Source organism: Zootoca vivipara, chromosome 7 (assembly GCF_963506605.1).
Source record: "Zootoca vivipara chromosome 7, rZooViv1.1, whole genome shotgun sequence".
NCBI classification, from domain to species: domain Eukaryota; kingdom Metazoa; phylum Chordata; class Lepidosauria; order Squamata; family Lacertidae; genus Zootoca; species Zootoca vivipara.
Genome location: NC_083282.1, coordinates 33,955,841 through 33,977,036, shown reverse-complemented (window position 1 = coordinate 33,977,036; position 21,196 = coordinate 33,955,841). Strand labels below are relative to the sequence as shown.

The following is a 21,196-nucleotide window of genomic DNA, read 5'->3' as shown; positions in this document are numbered from 1 at the left end:
TCTCAGGAAGGTGGATATATTTAGAATCCTCAGGATTACATAATTTTACACCTTAATTTTCAAACTCTAGAATCATTGCAACAACTAATTTTTAAGAGACTAAAGTCTATATATTGTTAATGGGATAGTCCTCAAAGTGTTATGAGGACATTATTCCATGCACTAGTATTAAATTATGCATGAATTTATAATGTAAAATTAACAGACTCTGACATCCTCAATACGAGATGACGCATTTTAAATGAAAAGGCATATGGGGTGTTTGCAATTGGCTGAATGCACAAACCAACAGTGCCTAAAATTACAAGATGTTCGTAATCTGGAACGATGAAGGGCATGGCTGAAATGGGATTTTCTAAAGCTTTTCCATAAAATTGGGCCACATGAAAATAGGTTAATGGCAAATCATAGAGCCAGTTTATTATCTCACAACAAATGCATTATATGTTTTTAAGGTAGCAAATGAATAATATTTTTAGCAAGTTATATTCTATTAAGAGACACCCAGCATGAGTAATGTGAGGGGAGCAATTTGAAGCTGGAAAGGCATGCAGGGTCACATTGACATGAACTATGAAAACTGGTTCAAATTATTCTGGAAAGGGACAACATACCGGTAGTTAAGCTTGGACCTAGTACTATATAAGTACTAAAACTAGTGAGAAATGGACTAGCGGAAGGAACGCTGTGGTGGTGCTGACATTATCAAATAGTTATGTGAACAAGTTTTCTAGAAGACACTATGAGAAAATTACCTTAAAATGGTGTCTTATGTGCCAGGTGAAGAGATAGCAAGGCCCAGGCGTTCAACACCTACTCCAGAGCTTCTAAGGTTAGTATAAATGTTAAACTATATTTTAAAAAAACCTCATTCAAGCCATGGATGGTGTGGAATCTTTCTACCCAAATGATGTACATGTTCTTGTTCTGGCTTACCAAGTCCTATCTGTCAAGCCTGTGCACACATCATTATAGGAAAAGGCAGTCCCTTTTCCCTCTGCATGGAATGCAGCCTACTGAACAAAGATAAGTCACATCAATTGCTCTACCTACATTTTGCCTCTGGCCCTGCCCACCACTGCGATGTGGCCCTCAACTGCTTTCCTTTGAGGAAACGCTGCCTTGAACTGAAAATGGTTCCCCACCCCTACTGTAAAAACAAACAAACAAACAAAAACCAGCTCTGCCTGTCACCTCTGCTGAATAAAAGATCCTTGCGTGTAATTATCATTCAGCATCTGTGTTGTGCTGCAGCAAAAAAGCCCCGGAAGATCCTGCAGTACTAGCGCCACTATTTGGTCCACCTCTGGAGTCTGCATTTGAAGAAGAGAAGTTAGAAGGTAGGTGTTGCCAGTTAACTTTATCAATGTACCTTTCTATGTCTGACATGATGTTTTGTTTAATTTGTTTTACATCTTTATTTCATATGCCCAAGTTCTCTGAAGAGGGGTGGGCTACAAACTCAGTGAATCACATAAATATAAACTGTTTGTGAACACAAATGAGTCTGTGAGTACCCTGTTTTCCCGAAAATAAGACATACCCATAAAATAAGCCATAGCAGGATTTCTAACCATTTGCGCAATATAAGCCATACCCTGAAAATAAGACATAGTGATAGGTGCAGTTCTGGAGGGCGCCAAGGAAGAGGCAAGGCTAGGCGCGTAATTAAAAAATAAGACATCCCCTGAGAATAAGCCATAGTGTGTCTTCTTGAGGAAAAATAAATATAAGACAGTTTCTTATTTTGGGGGAAACATGGTATGTATGTGTGCATTTGGTGAAATCTGCCACAAGTTAAAAAGAAGAAGGAAGTGTTTAGCAATTTCTAGGCAACCACATGATGTTAATTCCCAGACAAGAAGCAACTAATATTTGTCCAGTGTTTGCTTTTCTGCCCTGTGGGGTAGTTGGCGCTAAGGGTATCTTGTCCCTAGCATAAGTGTAGGTTTCAACTAACACCCCTTGCAGTTCACTTGTTACTTTCCACCAGTGCTTCCTAGCCTTTCCCAATCAAGAGCAAGCTGGGTTGCTGATTCCTATTACATGTGACCGAGAAAAACATGGGATCAGGCCATCCAAAGTGAGAACGTGGCCAAATACTTCCTGTCCTCACTCATTAATCTGAATGGACAGACCTGCATGAAAATCTGTTGTTGTGTTGATTCTAACCCAGCACTGAGTTAAGGGAATGGTCGTGGTAATTTAGGTGTCACTGTAAAGCTTTTGTGTTTTGCACATGACATGTTACTTTTATTGGCAGAAATCCTGATACCAGAGAAGCAGTTAATTTCCTCCTTGGCTAGAGGCACCAGGAGGCCATTGATATCTCTCTCTCTCTCTCTCTCTCTCTGTGTGTGTGTGTGTGTGTGTGTGTGTGTGCACGCGCACATCCAGGGCAGAAAGACACTCGGAATGGTATTCACGGATTTGGTGGTATATGCATTTCCCAGCACTGAAATTCATTTTGAAAAATGGTTATTAACAGTTTATTTCCAAAAAGTTCATATTCTCGTTACATTCTCTTCTCATTTTCCTCCTGCCGTAATCTATCAAGTCACTCCTACAGTTCAGTGTTAGATTCAACTGATGCTGCTAAAGAGAAGCTCTGTTTGGAATTAAGTTCTCATGTTACTTCTAGATTTGTATGCATCATGTTATATGTCTGTGACTTCAGCTCCCTTAGATCACACTGAGGTCTGGGGTTCTGTGCAGCCAGCAAGTCCAAGTGTAGAATCACCGAATTCATCACGACCTTTTCCATCTGGAAGTAAGTTGAGGCATCTCCTATTTGAAAAATTGTTGGGCTTTTTCATTTTGTTTTTCACTACAAAACACTGAAACGTGAGATGGAAGTGGCAATGTTGAGGGTTATTGCTCATTATACTGTCATGGAAGCAAAGAGATATTAGTTGAATTATGCATTGGAAACCCAGCTTTCAGAAAAGGCAAAGAGACGATTCGGAGTCCCTGGGGAGAAAAGCCTCGTCTCAATTTGCAAAGCTAAACCTGACTCCTTCCTATCCGAAAGACAAGTCACCTAGCAACCAGTGCAGCATGCCATAAATACACAAGCTCCTAATAAGAACCAAAAATTGGATTTGTGGATGTGGAAAAGCAGAATAAAAGTTAACAACATTCATTTTAAAACATATAGTTCACTCTGGAGACCGAAAACAAGAAAGTTGTCATCTCATAAAATATCAACCACAACAAAAGGCAGGTGATTCCTGGTGCTGAGACTCTGCGGCATGTGCTGCCAACTCATAATGGTGATCGGGGGAGAAGAGGGATTTTTTAAAAACCTATCTTCTCCTACAGGGATGAGCAACACTTTTTGCTCTCAAGGGCCACCTGCAGCAATAGGTAGAAGCTGGGGATGGAGAAGTGCACATGTACCCTTACACACAGTCATGTGAAGTTTACTTGAATTTACCTCCCCAATACAATTGTGCTTCCCAACCCTGTGACTGTAGCGGATACAGAGAAACGCAATCAGAATTCCATTCACACAACGGGTCTTGGTCCTTCCATTGCAGTCAGACCAGAAGGCTGCTTCTGAGGTTTCAGGGACCCTCCTGGACAGCATGGCATGAAATGTAGTGGCTGCAGCTAGAGGAGGGAATTGGCAAAAATTAGGCTTCCACTTGTGGAACAGACTTTGGATCTCAGCCATCATTTGGTTAGAATCATGGAATCATAGAGTTGGAAGAGACCACAAGGGCCATCCAGTCCAACCCCCTGCCGAGCAGGAAACACCATCAAAGCATTCTTGACATATGCCTGCCAAGCCTCTGCTTAAAGACCTCCAAAGAAGGAGACTCCACCACACTCCTTGGTAGCAAATTCCACTGCCGAACAGCTCTTACTGTCAGGTTGAATCTCTAGATATGACTGTGAGTTTATATTTATTTATTTATTGAACGAATGTTGTTCATTCTTAACTTAAAATTCTTCCATTTGGCTCACAGCACCTCCACCTCTTCCACCTAAGAATATTCCAGCTACACCTCCCCGCACTGGTTCTCCTTTAACAGTTGGAGTAGGTAAGTATGTTCAGCATAAATGACTTTTAGATGTGTAAGATCTCTGCTTTACTGCAAAGTAACTGTGTTTCTATTCAGTGCAAATTATAATTTGTAATGTGAACAGAATATGAAACCTTTTAATCATTTCCTAATAACAATCATCTAATTAGATGCATTTTATGCATATGTGATATCCAGGCATTTAATATTTTCATCTGCCTTCAGATACCATAGCAGATTTTCTTTCTTCAGCAAAAAAAGAAGTACAAGCCTAAGTAGTGGATAATCTTTTTTTCTAAACCCTTTAGAGATTGTTAAATGATTTCTGCTGTCTGTGTTGTATTCAGATATTGAACACGTTTCCCACAAAAGTATAGCTATGGTAGTAACATATTGTATTAACAATTTGGCAATACATATAATTTGTGTTATACCTAGTTTGGGTAAGAAGAAAAGTCGGAGGAACTTGAGTGAGCTCGTCATGAATCTCAGCACACTTAGGCCTAGATGTAATCCAGAATAATAAAGGTTATATCTTAGCAGTATGGTCTTCATACAGAACTATGAGTTAATGTAGTTAAAATGATATAGGAATGTTTCTTGACATCATGTTTCTTCACGACTTGGGTCCTAAGTTGTTGCTCTGTTCGTGCAAGGTGAGATAAATCCACTCCTACCTTTGGCACAAACAGAGAAACAACTTAGGATCCAAGTCGTGCAAGGGCAGGAATGGTTTATCTCCCCTCCCCCTCCATCAGCAGCCCACATGGTTCTCATACCTCCTCCATTCTCCAGAATTATATTTTTGGGACATAGGAGGCTGCAGAGGAAAGTGAGAGGTGGAAAACCCTGTTCTCTGAATGTGAACTCTTGAAAGGATACTCGGGATCCAAGTGATTGTGTTACTCAGAGACAAGAAATAAGGAGCTTACCAGCATATAATTCATGTTGCAAGTGAACATCGTTAGCTGTATTAACTGACTTGTGAATTTGAGCATGAATTGCTTTGCTTAAATGAGAAAACACAAAGATGGCTTCTAAAAAGATTAGCACAGTATGCAACATAAACATTACCTTGTACAACAATACTTGCAGACTTGATGTTTTAAGGGTATATCGCTTCAACTGTCTATAACTTTTGAATTACAAATTGTGTCCTCTGTTCATTGCTGTTTTATTCATATAAACACTGCAATTCCCAACCTCCAGCCCTGTATCTATGCTGGGTGAATATAACGCAAATGAAATGCACATCCATGTGTGATCATTTATTCCCCAGGTTAACTTACTGTGCATTTTATGCGAATCATGAACAGAGCCAAAAAGAAAATAGGATTTTTTTTCCCTACCAGCAAACGTTACATTAATTGGTAAAATAAAGTTTTCTACAAGACAATATGACATGAAATGTAATTTTCCCATACTCCTTTTAGATTGAATTTACAGATAAAGATTCAACAGACAGTTTTGCAGAATCAAAGCCGCATGCAGCATTTGTGGACTAAAGAGATGACTGGACAGTCATATGCATAAACCATGACAAGCTGCTCATTCAGTGGTTCTAGGGCAATGGAAAGAATGGATATTCTATGGAAAAAATGCATCTCTATGTTCACACAAGCATTCTCATTATGTGTGCATAGTATGGGGTTAGAATGACAAAACTGTAACCACTGGATGCAATCCAGAAAAAAAGCATTCTGAAATGCCTACTGACTTCAGTGGGACTTTAGTTCACTTAACTTTTTTTTATAGGATCCGGTGAGCACCTAATCACAGGACAGAATGCATACTTTAAGGCATAGAAGAGAAGTGGAAGTTTCTAGATCATACCTAGTGCTTTTAGAAAAAGAGTGGTAATTTTCAGATGCTCCTAAATGCAACAAAGCTTATAATACACTCTTTATATATCCTTCATATAGCTTTTTTCTTCTTCTACAAATTGCCTTCCAGCCCTGGAGGAGAGGGGGAAATGCCAAATTGGTTTCCTTTCCATTAAGAAGGCGCTCCATTTGCCCAGAAATTATAGATGATAATGATTGTTCAACTCAAGAATAGAGCCCTTTGATCATCTATATTATCATTGGTCATGCTAAGATGATCCCACAGTGTATACTGCACAGCACAAATATGCTTATCTACATGCAAGTCATCATGCTTGAATTTCAAGTTACTTTACCATTTTGTTCCTAATAAAGGCACTCTGTGGGTTTTCCCTAGCAAGCAATTTTCCTAGATAAAAATAGCTCCATTTGGGTATATTTGTATGAACAAGATACGTAGTAGACAGCATATTTACATGCAGGTCAACATGGAACACACTTTAATATTTGTGTGTGTGTGTGTTTGTGTATTTATATATCATACCCTATTATGTATATATTTGTGCACATGAATTGTGTTCCTAGTAGCACCTTAAAATACGTTATGAAAATGTCTGTGCTAGAATGTAGCTGATTTTAAAAGCCCCATACTTACGTAGAACATTAGTACAACTTAGCTGCTGTACAAGTTGATGTTAAAGTTTAAAATCAACTACTTTGACCACAGGAAATGACCAGACAGCAACAGAGGTCAAAAGTGACAAACTACCATCAATCAATGACTTGGATACCATTTTTGGCCCAGTATTATCCCCCAAGTCTGTTGCTGCTGACGCGGAGGATAAGTGGATCAGTTTTTCTGATCAGTCCCCGGAAAACGTAACTTCAGAGGTGACTTCACGGGAAAAGGTGGTGTCCCCACCTGTGGCATCAGAAACCCCAGATGAGCCTCCAGAGGCTGAAACCTCTCGCAGTGTTCCATCTCCACTCAATTTAGAAGAGGTTCAGAAGAAAGTTTCTGAGCAGACCCACGTTAAAGATGATAACTTAGCACCAGCAGCATCTCCTAAAGATTTTGGGGTGGGACAGAGAGCAACGCCACCTCCCCCTCCACCACCTACCTACAGAACAGTGGTGTCGTCACCCGGACCCAGCTCTGGCGGTGGCACAGGAAGCACCAGTGGTATGTCTAAACAGCTTTGAGTGTGCTTCAATGTGGCCATGAATGCTGCCGTGTGAACACAAAACCTTTTTAGCTACTCTTAGTTGGTTGGCTTTTAAGCATCAGTCATTGTTTGATTGTACTGTGCCCCGTGGCTTCTTTTATTTTCTTTTTATTCTGTGCTCTCGTGGTCCAATTTAACCTTGAACCCTTGATACTGTGTGTTCTTTCCCTGCCATTGCTGAATGTCTGGTGTTTACAGGAGAGCGTTATGTCTTTAGTACCAGACATAGTTAGAAAAGCTATTACCTTAAGAGTTTAAGGTGAATTTATAAAACTTCCTAAGCTACAAAGCAACTAGTTAAAACTCTGTCTTCTACCAATGTACAACCATGCTTAGCTTCTGCCCCTCAAGGAAAGGGCAGCTCCTCGTTTTTCTCCAAGAGGAAGTGATGATCAAAGATACTCCTTTTGCTAAGGAACTACAGAATCTTCTTGACCTTCCTCAGAAAACCAGTGAAGCTTTTAATAGGCTTTCTTCTTACCCTTCCAATTTAGAGCTGGGTGCAATCTATGAACAATATGATGGAAATACTGTACCACAACTAGGAAGGATCTTGTGCTTGCGTAGCAGGCATTTATTCTGCCAATTCATGGAGCTATCTACAGCTACTGGCCATGATATCTGTATTCGGCCTCCACTGTTGGAGGCAGGATGCATCTGAAAACTAGTTGTTTAAGAACACAAGTCAGAAGAGTGCTGATGTGCTCAGGTCCTGGGTTTAGGACTGGACTAGATGGGCCATTGGCCTGATCCACGAGGCTCTTCTCCTGTTCTTCGCTACAGATTAAAAACCATAAAGTTAATCTGGAATTTTCTATCAAAGAAATGTTAAAGCATCTCAACAGCAAATTCAACATTTTGTAAAGGTCGTAGCCACACAATACAATTAATGCAGATTCAAGGCAGATGGATTCCTCCAAAGAATCCTGGGAACTATAGTTTGATATTGTTGTTATGTCTTCCCCCATTGCAGGTAGGAAAAAAGATTTCATAGTGACAGGAAGAAGTAGAGGTTAAGGGTTCTATTTTCCCCCTTCCTACCACAAAGGTTTAGAGGATATGACATCATGGAATCCCCTGTCTGTGACTATCTAGCAAACATGCTGCACATCCTCCCACACACCTTAGGGCTGCAGTCCTATACAAACTTGCCTGAAAGTAAATTCCATTGTACTTGAGATGATTTACTTCTGGGGAGATATGAATAGAATTGCATAAGTAACTCAGAAGATATGCAAGTGTGAACGATAGTCTTTGCATTGTCTACTGTGCATGCAGCTCTCTGAGAGCCATTGGGGACAAGAGAGGTAATTTGGTAGCCCTTAGGCCAGGCTTCCTCAACCTTGGCCCTCCAGATGTTTTTGGCCTACAACTCCCATGAATCCTAGCTAGCAGGACCAGTGGTCAGGGATGGTGGGAATTGTAGTCTCAAAACATCTGAAGGGCCGAGTTTGAGGAAGCCTGCCTTAGGCAGAGAACTTTTCATAAATCCACATAAGGAGAAAAGGATACCTAGAATGATTTAGGCATGCATGCATACATACACTCATTTCTTTCCCAGGGCTCATTCCCTACCTAACTTAAAAACCTATGTGATGTAGTTCTGGTTTGGGGGAGTTTTAATGAGTGCATGCTTCTTAAGTTAGGTACTCAGACAAGTTGCTGAAAGTGGGAGAGCTTTCTCTGTGTGCGCTCTCACTAGAGCTCGTCTGTATATTTCCAAGTGTGGACAGCCTGTCTTTAATATTCTGCATATTTTAGGCAGATGCAAGGCCCACTAAGAATAATGAGACCCAATACAGGGCAAGTATGAGGATTTATGCCACCTCTTTTCTTAACTCTTTAGTAGAGCTCAAACAGGAAGCTGATCAGATTCACTTAATAACTCATAAGAAAGGTTTTAATTATCACCAAAACGGCAACTTGATTGGACTTTAGTTTCAAAGTAGAGTCTTTTCCATGGTTTACAGATTCAAGATTAGCAAACTAAATGAATTTTAATTGAATTTATTCTTGCTATGAAATGCCATGGATGTAGAAAACATTGAAACCTACCTAGGTCTGGTGCTGAAATGGAAAAAGATTACCGTATTTATTTTAAGATATCAGCTGATTTTGTTACAAGGCGTTATAAAGGTTTCGTTTTTTAACATCTAGATGTAAAACTCTAATGTTGTTCATGTAGTAAGAGGTCCTCTTTTAGTTGATCACCAAGGTGACAGATGAGTTCTTACAAAACTTCCATCTGTTTCACTGAAGTTTCATAGGACACAAATCTGGTAGCTCTCTGAGACTGGATCACACATGCTGCCATAATTTGTTTTTCAGTAATCTGGGATTAATACCGGTATTTGTGTGGTGCATCTTTAGCATAATTGGGGTTTTATGTTGTTTTAACGAGGAGGGGAAATAGTGGTTTGAGTGCACAGAACTTGGTACTTGGCACCATGGAATTTTACATGCACCAATAAATACAAAATATTTTAAACGGCCAAGGCTTTTCCAAGAATTTACGTTAAGCAAGGAAGCGTTTAGGGCATGCTTAGCAAATGCAGCATCATTACATAATCATCTAGCCCTATATTTTTAAGGCTCCATCAGTCATCTTCTGATAGCTGTGTGTTTTGTGTGCGTGTTCCATTGACTGCATGAAGCATGTAATGCAGTCAGTGCTTACGATCAACACTGTAATGCTGATATGATAAAAACCAACCCATACACAACTTGGATGTAAAATATCTTGTTTCACTTTTAAAGGACTGAATGACTTAGGAATTGGTGGTCTGTTGAATATGGAATGTATTCCCCTTCCTTTTTCTATTTGGGATACGGCTTTGCCTTTTACCATTCACAAATACCTGCCATTTTAATCTTGGGAGGAAGGAGGGACATGTACAAAATGTCACACACCAGAATGACCCAATAAAGAAGGGGTGTTGTTTGCTACCTTTAGCAGCATGAGAGCTACTGCAGCATAGCTCCTTCTTGTGTCACTCAGTAACATCTGTCATATGTTCACAGTATGTACAAGGAGTCCGTGCTGTGAGTCCTTCCCATGCTACTATTATTCCAACTTCCAGGAAGAATAATGCTAGAATGGGAAGAAGACACAGCAGGAATTCCTCCTGTGACAGCAGACTTTTGATGTTTCCAAGCAGGTGCAAAGGAGCAACACTGTTGTAGCTTAGATGCCACTGAAGGTAACCTGGGCTCTTAGTCATTTTCTATTGTTATATCCTACTCTTAAGTTTAGAAAACATTTATCCTATTTTGGCATAGTAAGTTGCTATGGAATTGCTGAACTGTGTTTTGATACGTATCAATAACTATTAAACTGCCATTTAAATAATCTTCCATTTTGTAGTTTAACCTCCTTTTTTGTTCAGTAGTCATCAATGATGATATGAAAAAACCATTATACACTTTGGAAGAGAGATTATTTTTCAATTTCTTAAATATCTGCATTTTATTCCAAGTCGTTGTAACATCAGTCTTTTCACCATTCTAGTGTTCTTAGCTATTTTCTGGTGTTCTTAGCTATTCTCTTATTTGCTAGCATCTTACAGTTACAATCACATGAAAATAATTGTGCAAGGCTTGTCTCTTTGTACACCATTGTTCCCTAAGAATAAATCGGTATTCCATTGTTACATCATCACGTTCTGTTGTAGCACCACTTATGTTTGCATAACAAGAACACATTATGCTTTTATTGCAAGAGCATAATAAGGAATGGGTAAGTTTCAGAAATACCCCCCAAAAAACTTCAATATTTTTGAATTTTTAGACATCACTTTTTCATCTAAAGTGGGTTCACTTCACCAAGTGCTGCTTCCTCATTTAAGTTAAAGAAGTTTATGTAGGAGCGGTGCATTAACTGTAGTCACAATATCGTCATTGCCAAGAGCACGTGAAACTTCCATGGGCATAATAGCAGGAAAATAAGCTTTTCTGTTTTTATTGTGACTTAGCAACTTTCTGATCTTATCCAATTCCCATCTACACATATGAGTTGTCTTGTTATGCAATAGCTGCCAGCCTAAGTCAAAAACTGCTTGGGCAACTGTTTGCTTGATGGTCTGCTCTGTGTTGGGAGTTTTGATAAAGGTGGGTAAGAACTGCAGTAAGGACAGCTCAACACCATATTTATAGTGTGCGTTTATTTCAGGTTCATCATCTCCTGCTCGACCTGCAACCCCGTTGGCATCCTGCAGCAGCCCTACTCCCCCACCTCCTCCACCTAGACCCCCATCTCGTCCAAAATTGCCTCCAGGGAAGCCTGGAGTTGATGTGGTAGGTTTAGCTTCTTCAAAATCACTAATTAAATTGAGACGACATATCTTCAGCTCACTGTGGTACAGACAAATAGAGATGAACAAAGAATTCATAATGAACAAATGACTTCTGTCATTTCCCTAACTAGTTTCTGATTTCCTCCATTATTTGAAACCATACAGAGAATAATCTCTGTTGATTGTCTGACACTAATGATGACATGTATCTTTTCACATCTTCTGAAACACTTGGACTTGTACATACATAAGCACACCAAAGGGATGCTTCAATTTTTACTATTCTGACATGAAAAGCACTTCTATGTCAGAAAAAGTGTACATATTTGTTCCTGTCATGTGACAAATGTGCATATACTTTCCACTATGTATAAACACAATCTTGGGATGTCACAGCCAACCATGGATTCCAAGTACACATTCACAAAGCGAAAGAAACTCATTTACCATGAGAGAAACTCATTTACCTATGAAGAGGCGAGTAGTGGTGATTGGGGATTCCCTACTGAGGGGTACAGAAGCAGTAATCTGTGGGCCTGACAAGATGTCTCGAGAGGTGTGCTGTCTACCTGGGGCCAAGATCAAAGATGTAACAGAACGGCTGCAAGGAATCATAAAACCCACCGACAAATACCCCTTCCTTTTGGTGCATGTGGGAACCAATGACACTGCAAGCCATAGCTTACAGAAGATCAAAAATGATTATGAGGCTCTGGGCAGGAAGTTGAAGCAATTAGATGCACAAATTGTCATCTCTTCTGTCCTCCCAGTTGAACGACATGGCCCAGGGAGAGAGGGAAAAATAGGGGAAGTGAACCACTGGCTTCGCAAATGGTGCAAACAGGAACGGTTTGGATTCCTAGATCACGGTCTGCAGTTTCTTGAAGATGGACTTCTGGCAAGTGATGGACTGCACCTCACAAAAGTTGGGAGGAATGTTTTTGCCACGAAACTCAAAAACCTCATCAGGAGGGCTTTAAACTGACTTATGTGGGGGAGGGAGACAGTGGTCCTGAAGGTAGGAGTCTATCAAATGCTGAAGATGATCATCCGAATGTCAAGGACCAAATGGAGCAAGCAGCATGCAGACCTAGTGGTGGGACGAAAATATCCTTAAATAAGAGACATGGGGGAATGATCAACGGTCTTCAATGTCTGTATACTAATGCACAGAGCATGGGAAATAAACAAGATGAACTTGAGCTCTTGGTACAGCAAACTAAATATGACATAATAGGCATCACTGAAACCTGGTGGGATGAGTCTCATGACTGGAATGTAGTAATAGAGGGATACAATCTATTTAAGAGAAATAGACCAAACAGGAAAGGAGGAGGAGTAGCTTTATATGTTAGGGATATGTATACCTGTGAAGAGATCCAGGATTTAAAACTTCAAAGCCAAATTGAGAGTATCTGGGTCAAAATTAAGGGAGAGAAAAACAACAGTGATCTCATTGTGGGAGTTTACTATAGATCCCCAAGCCAAACTGAGGACACAGATGATGCCTTCCTGGAACAGATGGCCAAGCATTCCAAAGGAAGTGAGATAGTAGTAATGGGGGATTTCAACTATCCTGATATTTGTTGGATGTCAAACTCAGCCAAGAGCATAAGGTCGAACAGATTCCTCACTGGCCTTGCAGACAACTTCATTGTCCAGAAAGTGGGAGAAGCAACAAGAGGATCAGCCATTTTAGATCTGGTCCTAACCAATAGTGATGACTTGGTTAGTGGGGTAGAAGTGGCAGGATCATTAGGTGGGAGTGACCATGCTCTTCTGGAGTTTATTATCCAGCGGAAAGGAGCAACCAAGCATACTAAGGTCCAAATTCTAGACTTTAAGAAAGCCGACTTCAGAAAACTTAGGGAAACGCTGGGTGAAATCCCATGGACAGTAATACTAAAAGGGAAGGGAGTTCATGATGGTTGGGAGTTTGTTAAAAGGGAGATATTAAAAGCAGAACTTCAGGCAATACCAATGAGACGGAAACATGGAAGGTGCCTAAAGAAGCCAGGCTGGCTATCTAAAGAACTTTTGACTGAGTTAAGATTTAAAAGGGATATGTACAAAAAATGGAAAAGGGGGGAAATCTCCAGAGAGGAATTCAAACATATAGCCAGCACGTGTAGAGACAAAGTCAGAAAAGCTAAAGCACAGAATGAACTCAGGCTCGCCAGAGAGGTTAAAAGCAACAAAAAGGGCTTTTATGGGTATGTCCGTAGCAAAAGGAAAAACAAGGAAACAGTGGGGTCACTCAGAGGAGAAGATGGTGAAATGCAAACAGGGGACAGAGAAAGGGCAGAACTCCTCAATGCCTTCTTTGCCTCAGTCTTCTCCAAGAAAGAAAAAAACGCCCGACCTGAAGAATATGGAGCAGATGACTCAGCAGGGGAAACACAGCCCAGAATAAGTAAGGAGGTAGTACAAGAATACTTGGCTAGTTTAGATGTATTCAAGTCTCCAGGGCCAGATGAACTACATCCAAGAGTATTAAAAGAACTGGCAGAGGTGATTTCAGAACCACTGGCAATAATCTTTGAAAATTCCTGGAGAACAGGCGAAGTTCCAGCAGACTGGAGGAGGGCAAATGTTGTCCCTATTTTCAAAAAGGGGAAAAGAGAGGACCCAAACAATTACCGCCCAGTCAGCCTGACATCAATACCAGGAAAGATTCTAGAGCAGATCATTAAGCAAACAGTCTGTGAGCACCTAGAAAGAAACTCTGTGATCACTAAAAGTCAGCATGGGTTCCTGAAAAATAAGTCATGTCAGACTAATCTGATCTCATTTTTTGACAGAATTACAAGCCTGGTAGATGAAGGGAACGCTGTGGATGTAGCCTATCTTGATTTCAGCAAGGCCTTTGACAAAGTGCCCCATGGTATTCTTGTAAAGAAGCTGGTAAAATGTGGGCTAGACAATGCTACCATTCAGTGGATTTGTAGCTGGCTTACTGACCGAACCCAAAGGGTGCTCATCAATGGCTCCTCCTCATCCTGGAGAGTAGTGACTAGTGGGGTGCCACAGGGTTCTGTCTTGGGCCCAGTCTTGTTCAACATCTTTATCAATGACTTGGATGATGGGCTTGAGGGAAATCCTGAGCAAGTTTGCAGATGACACCAAATTGGGAGGGGTGGCTAACACCCCAGAGGACAGGATCACACTTCAGAATGACCTTAACAGATTAGACAACTGGGCCAAAGCAAACAAGATGAATTTTAACAAGGAGAAATGTAAAGTACTACACTTGGGCAAAAAAAATGAAAGGCACAAATACAGGATGGGAGACACCTGGCTTGAGAGCAGTACATGTGAAAAGGATCTAGGAGTTTTGGTTGACCACAAACTTGACATGAGTCAGCAGTGTGATGCAGCAGCTAAAAAAGCCAATGCAATTCTGGGCTGCATCAATAGGAGTATAGCATCTAGATCAAGGGAAGTAATAGTACCACTGTATTCTGCTCTGGTCAGACCTCACCTGGAGTATTGTGTCCAGTTCTGGGCACCACAGTTCAAGAAGGATACTGATAAGCTGGAACGTGTCCAGAAGAGGGCAACCAAAATGGTCAAAGGCCTGGAAACGATGCCTTATGAGGAACGGCTTAGGGAGCTGGGTATGTTTAGCCTGGAGAAGAGAAGGTTAAGGGGTGATATGATAACCATGTTCAAATATATAAAAGGATGTCATATAGAGGAGGGAGAACGGTTGTTTTCTGCTGCTCCAGAGAAGCGGACACGGAGCAACGGATTCAAACTACAAGAAAGAAAATTCCACCTAAACATTAGGAAGAACTTCCTGACAGTAAGAGCTGTTCGGCAGTGGAATTTGCTGCCAAGGAGTGTGGTGGAGTCTCCTTCTTTGGAGGTCTTTAAGCAGAGGCTTGACAGCCATCTGTCAGGAATGCTTTGATGGTGTTTCCTGCTTGGCAGGGGGTTGGACTGGATGGCCCTTGTGGTCTCTTCCAACTCTATGATTCTATGATTCTATGATTCTATGACCATTACCATCCATGACCATCCACATGCTCTTTCCATATCTGTTCCTATGTAGCCATCCTTGCTATATAATAAAAAGTGTAATGTTTGGAACAACTCTGTATGAAAAGTAATCCACCTTTGTGGATTCCAATAGTGAAACAAACCAGTGATTTTATTTTGGACCATTGTTTAATTTTGCTCCTGTAAACTGTTTATTGCACACCATAGTTTTTGCAGTTCCAAATGCATCCCACAAACGTTACGGTACATTCTGCAGCATGTTTCTCACCTGCACTACAAATATAGATCATGTGCATTAGAGAACTCAGTAAAACGTTTGGCTATACAATTGGGCTAGTAATGAATAGCAGCTGAGAAATCAATGGGTCTGTAAATCCGCTCAATGTGTATGGATTATGGTAATTCTGGGTGTTCCAGGGGCCTTAGAAGATAGCGTATGCAGTTGTGAGTATTCTTGCTTGAGTTCATGTTCAGAAATGCACTGTGTGTATCTTTAATCTTGTTTGTGTTTGTCTACAGTCCAGACCTTTTAGCCCTCCGGTTCACTCATCCAGCCCTCCTCCGATAGCACCTTTAGCACGTGCTGAAAGCACCTCTTCCATATCGTCCACCAATTCCTTGAGTGCAGCTACTACTCCAACAATTGGTAACGAAAAGCTTTTCTTTGTTTGAAGAATAGTTTCCATGAGTGGAATGGCTTGAATATTTTAATTTCTGAAACCCTTTATTTGGTTTATATTTTCCTTTGTTTTCGTTGCCATGGTCATGTTATGTTAAAGCACTTTTTAATGTAAATGAGAATTGCACTCTTGATTAACTGTAGACTGCTGCAACTGCAATGTATATTTGTGTATAAAATAGCAGAGACCTGAAGGGATGCCTAGGCTCCCTTTATTCCCTAAGCTGTGCCTGCCCCAAATAATTTCCTAAATTCCGCTAAGATCAGGAAGTTTTCATTGGGTATAGGAGACTTTCCAAGGGGAGATCAGGAAAGTGGAAAGAATGGAGCTCATCTGCTGGCAGATTTTCTATGCTGAAAAGTTCTTCTGCCTACAAACCAAACTGCTTTTTGAATTGGAGGAGAACTCAAAACAGTAGCTTAGGATTCAATGCAGCATTTCCTGGAAGTCACTTAGAAGCCAGTGGAGATGTGGAACAGTCATGTTTCCCTTTGAATTCTAACCACTATAGATACAAAATGTTTTACTGTGTCACTCCTGTGGCTGCAAAGCAGGATGAATAGTCTCGCAATTTGTCAATAATATAAATCATTGTTAGATTAGTTAGCTGTAGCAAAACTAGATAAATGCAATTAAAAATGAATAAAGTTTAACACAAAGTTAATCTTAGTAAGGAGAAATAGGAAAGGATAGCAGGAGCAGAAAGTATACTCTAGAACCAGATATTATTTAAAAAGAAATGTTACAAACCAATTGTATTTGCTTCTTGGATTGCAGAAACTGTACACATGAAAAATTTCAAAAAGCTCTAAACTTTTTCAAATCCAGTTTCTTAGAAATTTGAAAATATGGAAAGTTGTACTGAAAACCTGTTTTTTTTCCTTCCTTAAACTGAGGGTTAGATTACACTTGTCAAAAGTGATAAATGTTCTGTGACTGGCAACGCCTGGGTGTTGATGCTTTTCATTTTTTGCTTCATCCTCTGGTCTTCCTTTCTGCTCCCTGCTCCACTTTCATCTCAGACAAACATATATTTGAATTCTCTTTGTCATTCTTTATTTCATTTACAATACTCTTCATCTTCTTTACACCTTAAAATCACCTTCTTCTCTCTGATATAGTTCTTTTGTGCTGCAGACTCCTGGTTTTCCTTTTTGACCTGCGTCTCTTTTCATCAACGCTTCTGCTCTTCTACAGACCATCTCTGTCACCTTCAGTTCTCATTGTATGCCAGGTTGTTTTCTTTTATTGCTTTTCCCTTCTTTTACATCCCTTTGGACCCGTTCTGCTGTTAGTCTAAACTTTCTTTCTGTAGTGTTCCTGCTATGTGCCTCTTAACCTCAATTTTTTAATCAAGCATTTTCTAATCTGTGTAGACGAGAACGGGCATTTGAGCTGCTGTTCAAATTGTCTTTCTGACTATTCTGAATGAACTCAGAATGGCAACAAATTGGATATTCCAAGAAAGGGGGGGGAAATCAAAAATCTGAATGAGCTGAAATGGATATGTTTTGTCTTCATTTGAGTAATAGCCATTGAGCATACTACTGACTTCCCATACTAGTGGTGTTTAGTCTTCACTCAGTCATAGTAATTCATAGATACTTGTTTTGCTTATTAGAAAATGAAGATGCTGTCAACTGGAGCATATATTCAAGCCTCCAGTGATAATTTGTTAAATGCTGAACCTGGTTTGAAGTGCTTTCAGCTTTAGTTTGTCCTTTTGAAAAACTCTTCGCTCTTGTTTCTTTCTGCCTGTTGTGTGTGAAATGGAAGTGTGTGGGGGAGAGTGCTTAGTGCAATTTTCTGACTTCATGTTTCCTTTTCCGTACCTATGTCCTTTGTTTCTGCTTGCTGTTGGTCACTGCAATGACCAGGGTGATATACATGCATATCAGTCGGAGTACTGAATAGCATTTCAAATACTTAACTAACAATATCGTATTATCAACTAAGAGGCTGTGTCCTCAGTGGCTCGACTCCTTGTATGTGAAGTATTATGTTCCACGGGGTGGTGTAAATTGTCTGAAGCTGATGCTGATCAGTAGTTTTTATGACACACTGTTGTGTGCTCTTATCAGTAACTGTGTTTCAGAACATAAGGTTGCAATGGAATCAAGCCCAACTGATTTGTGAAAAGGGTTACTTTTAAGTTGAAACGTTAGCCTAGGTTTTATGCAGGTAAAACAGGGAATGGGGAAGAAAACACATTTTTTTGTTGAAATAATAATTTCCCCCCTATATAAGCATGACCATGATGACTCTGTCACTATGGACATTTTCATTAATGGAAGTAAAGTTCCTCTAGATAAATTTGTTGCTTTTAAAAGAAATAACCAATGATCCATAAAGACCGTTGCTGGTTTCTGTTTGATTTTAGGATAACAATTGTGAAAGTAGAGGGGAATTAGAGTCAGGATTATTCTATATTTATTCAACGTGATTCCACAAATCTAGATAGCCTTCAAATTGATATTCATAGATGTGGTAACTACAAAAAATGTCGAAACATTTATTTTTTGAAAAACATAATATTTATATTATGCCTATTGTAAAGTTACATGGATTTTCTAAAGCTACCAGTACATCCAACTTATAAATACATTATTGGAAAAATCTGATGACAGTTCAAATAGAAACCATTAAAATATCCATCAAATCAGTATCAAACAAGGGTTGCCTGAAAAGAAAGGCTTTATATAATCTTTCTAAAAGCCTGTGCTTATGAGCTCCAGCAGATATTCTTTAAGATTTTTTTCCAGTGGATGGAAGGAACCAGTTACTCAATAGCCAAGGACACTCTTTCAAACATAACCTTTTAAAAGTGCTATAGATTGCCCCAAAGCCTTATATTTAACCTAAACTTTAGAAGCAATGTGAATGTGCAGTTGTGATAGGGTAGTACATAGTCCAAGTTTTAGGTGGCAGCACACTTAGAACATAACAGGCTTTGAAGGCCACATGCTTTTGACTAACCATTCAAGAACACGAGTAGACCTTTGATTCATAGTCTTGACGTGAACATGATTCATTCGCCATATATGATTTTTAGAGAAATTGCTGCTACATTGAAGTTGATTGAGTAATCAGGCATTTTATTAAAATTATCTAAGTGGCCTTTTTTACAGATGGCCTTGGAGATTTCACCACCCTTGGTGGGGTGAAGAGAAGCTTTAATACAAAACTATTGAGAAAACAGCTGAAATGGCTAATAAGGAGTTCCTGGTTTGTATTTGGTCATCCCAGCTATTTTTAGTTGTTGTGTATTTATTCATAGTGACTAGCCTGAGCATTCTTTATGCTGGCAATATGACATGAGCACTACATTTAGACTTCCCACTGAGTGGCCTGATTTGCTTGTCACGCTAAGCTAAACCATGGCTTAGTGTGAGTACATGGGTTCCCAGAGAGGAGCTTGCAGTTGCTTTGCTGTTCCTGAGTTCTTTTTGCTGCCACGTGACCCTGAGCTAAGCCAAAGCTTAGCACATTGTTCAAACCTGGGCATCATGGTTACGGTCCTTGGTTACAGCTCATAGCTGGTCTGGAGAGAGTCTGATCTTAAGTCCAGGTGCAGAAGACATGCTAAGCTTAAGCTTGGTTTAGCTCAGCATGGCACCTTAGCAAAAAGGACCAGGGAGCAGCAAAGCAGCTGCAAGCTCCTTTCTGGGAGCTCACACATTCATGCTAACCCATGGTTTGGTTTAATGCTATGTTCAAGCCTGTTCACTTTCACAGCTTATAAATAGGGGCTGCTTCGTTTATGCATTCCCCCCCCCCACCTTTTTTTAAGAAATCTGAAATTAGGATTCGCTTCTAGAGATAGCCAAGGAAACAGTCACACTCTTAGAGATGAACTATTTCTGGAGTGTTTTCTTGAATGTGTTAAACACAGGCACAATTTTACATTAATATTAGATCAACTTGTTTTGTCCTTTGATATTGTTGGGTGTCTGTGGCTCTGTGGGGAGAATTGTATTCACTGTAGTAAAATAAAAGGAAATCTTTGTTAAATGCTCAAATTCTGTGTTCTCCTCAATGCTCTCCCTGAGTAGGGACGGAGGGAAGGATCGTGTTCCCCACAGGTACCTTAATTTTAAAAATCTCCCTTTAGTTTTTCATATTGTGAGAATATATTGGTAACTTCCAGAATTTATTGGCTTCTGGAACAAAATAATGAGATTTTTTTTCATCTACTCCTTGAAAATAGGAGTGCATGTTTACTGGCAACAGAGAAAGCTCTACCTGTCCAAATAGGCAAGTGGTATTGTCAGTTCATGTGTTGGATGAGACTGGATTGTGCCAATCTGCTCTTGTGGCCCATGACAAATAATGCCGTAAATTATGCTTAATATGCTGAATGGCTTGGTATGTAAAAAGCTTCCAGCTCAAGGCATAAGCATAGCAGGCATTTACCATGGAGAGGGAATAGCAATTCCTGTGGGGCACGCAGAGCTCAGGTTCTAATGCAATTTCAGACCTATTGAGCCAGGGCTAGTTTGAATCCTTGGTTTGTATCTTAAACCATAGGATTCAAAAAATTGTGCTAAAGATCTGGCCTTTGTATTTTTCCATGTTTCAGAGAACAATGATTATGGGTTACAGTGATACTGTTAGGCTTGAATGGGTTAGTAGAGTAAAAAGAAAAAGGGAGGCCATTAGCAAGAAGCAATGGGTCCCAGTTATAGCAAACTCAGTTTGAGTTCAGCATTGGGAAATACCTCTTGATTGTAAGAATGGTTGGACAGTGGAACACGATTGGTTTTTTTAGAGGATTTTAGCAATGTTTTAAATGACCCTTTGCCAGGTATGCTTTGAGTGTGGGGAACTTTTCCTTGTTGCAGTAGCCCCTTTTAAATTCTATGGATCTAAGACAAGAGTAGTCAACATTGTGTCTAGATGTTGCTAGACTCCAGCTCCCATCAGCCCTAGCTAGCATGGTCAACAGTCAGAAATGGTGGAAGTTGTAGTCCAGCAACATCCAGAGAGCACAGGTCCTCCATCCCTGGGCTACAATTACACTTCAGCAGTTTCTTTAGCACTCCTAAACCGACTACCTCTGATTTAAGACATGGAAGGGTTTGGACACTCATTATAAAATTCTACATGAAGAGTAAGATTATTATACACATCTACTTAGAAGTAAGC

General features: G+C 40.1%; 1 protein-coding gene across 1 annotated transcript in view; it reads left to right on the top strand.

The window, feature by feature from the left end:
- Positions 1-21,196, top strand: part of SGIP1 (SH3GL interacting endocytic adaptor 1) — a 106,904-nt gene that overhangs the window by 61,463 nt on the left and 24,245 nt on the right. Inside the window, exons 9-15 of the mRNA XM_060277462.1 lie at positions 781-832; positions 1,255-1,340; positions 2,678-2,770; positions 3,972-4,046; positions 6,579-7,034; positions 11,246-11,370; positions 15,891-16,017. Coding sequence (XP_060133445.1) covers positions 781-832; positions 1,255-1,340; positions 2,678-2,770; positions 3,972-4,046; positions 6,579-7,034; positions 11,246-11,370; positions 15,891-16,017 — 1,014 coding nt within the window. The remainder of the gene's footprint in view (positions 1-780; positions 833-1,254; positions 1,341-2,677; positions 2,771-3,971; positions 4,047-6,578; positions 7,035-11,245; positions 11,371-15,890; positions 16,018-21,196) is intronic.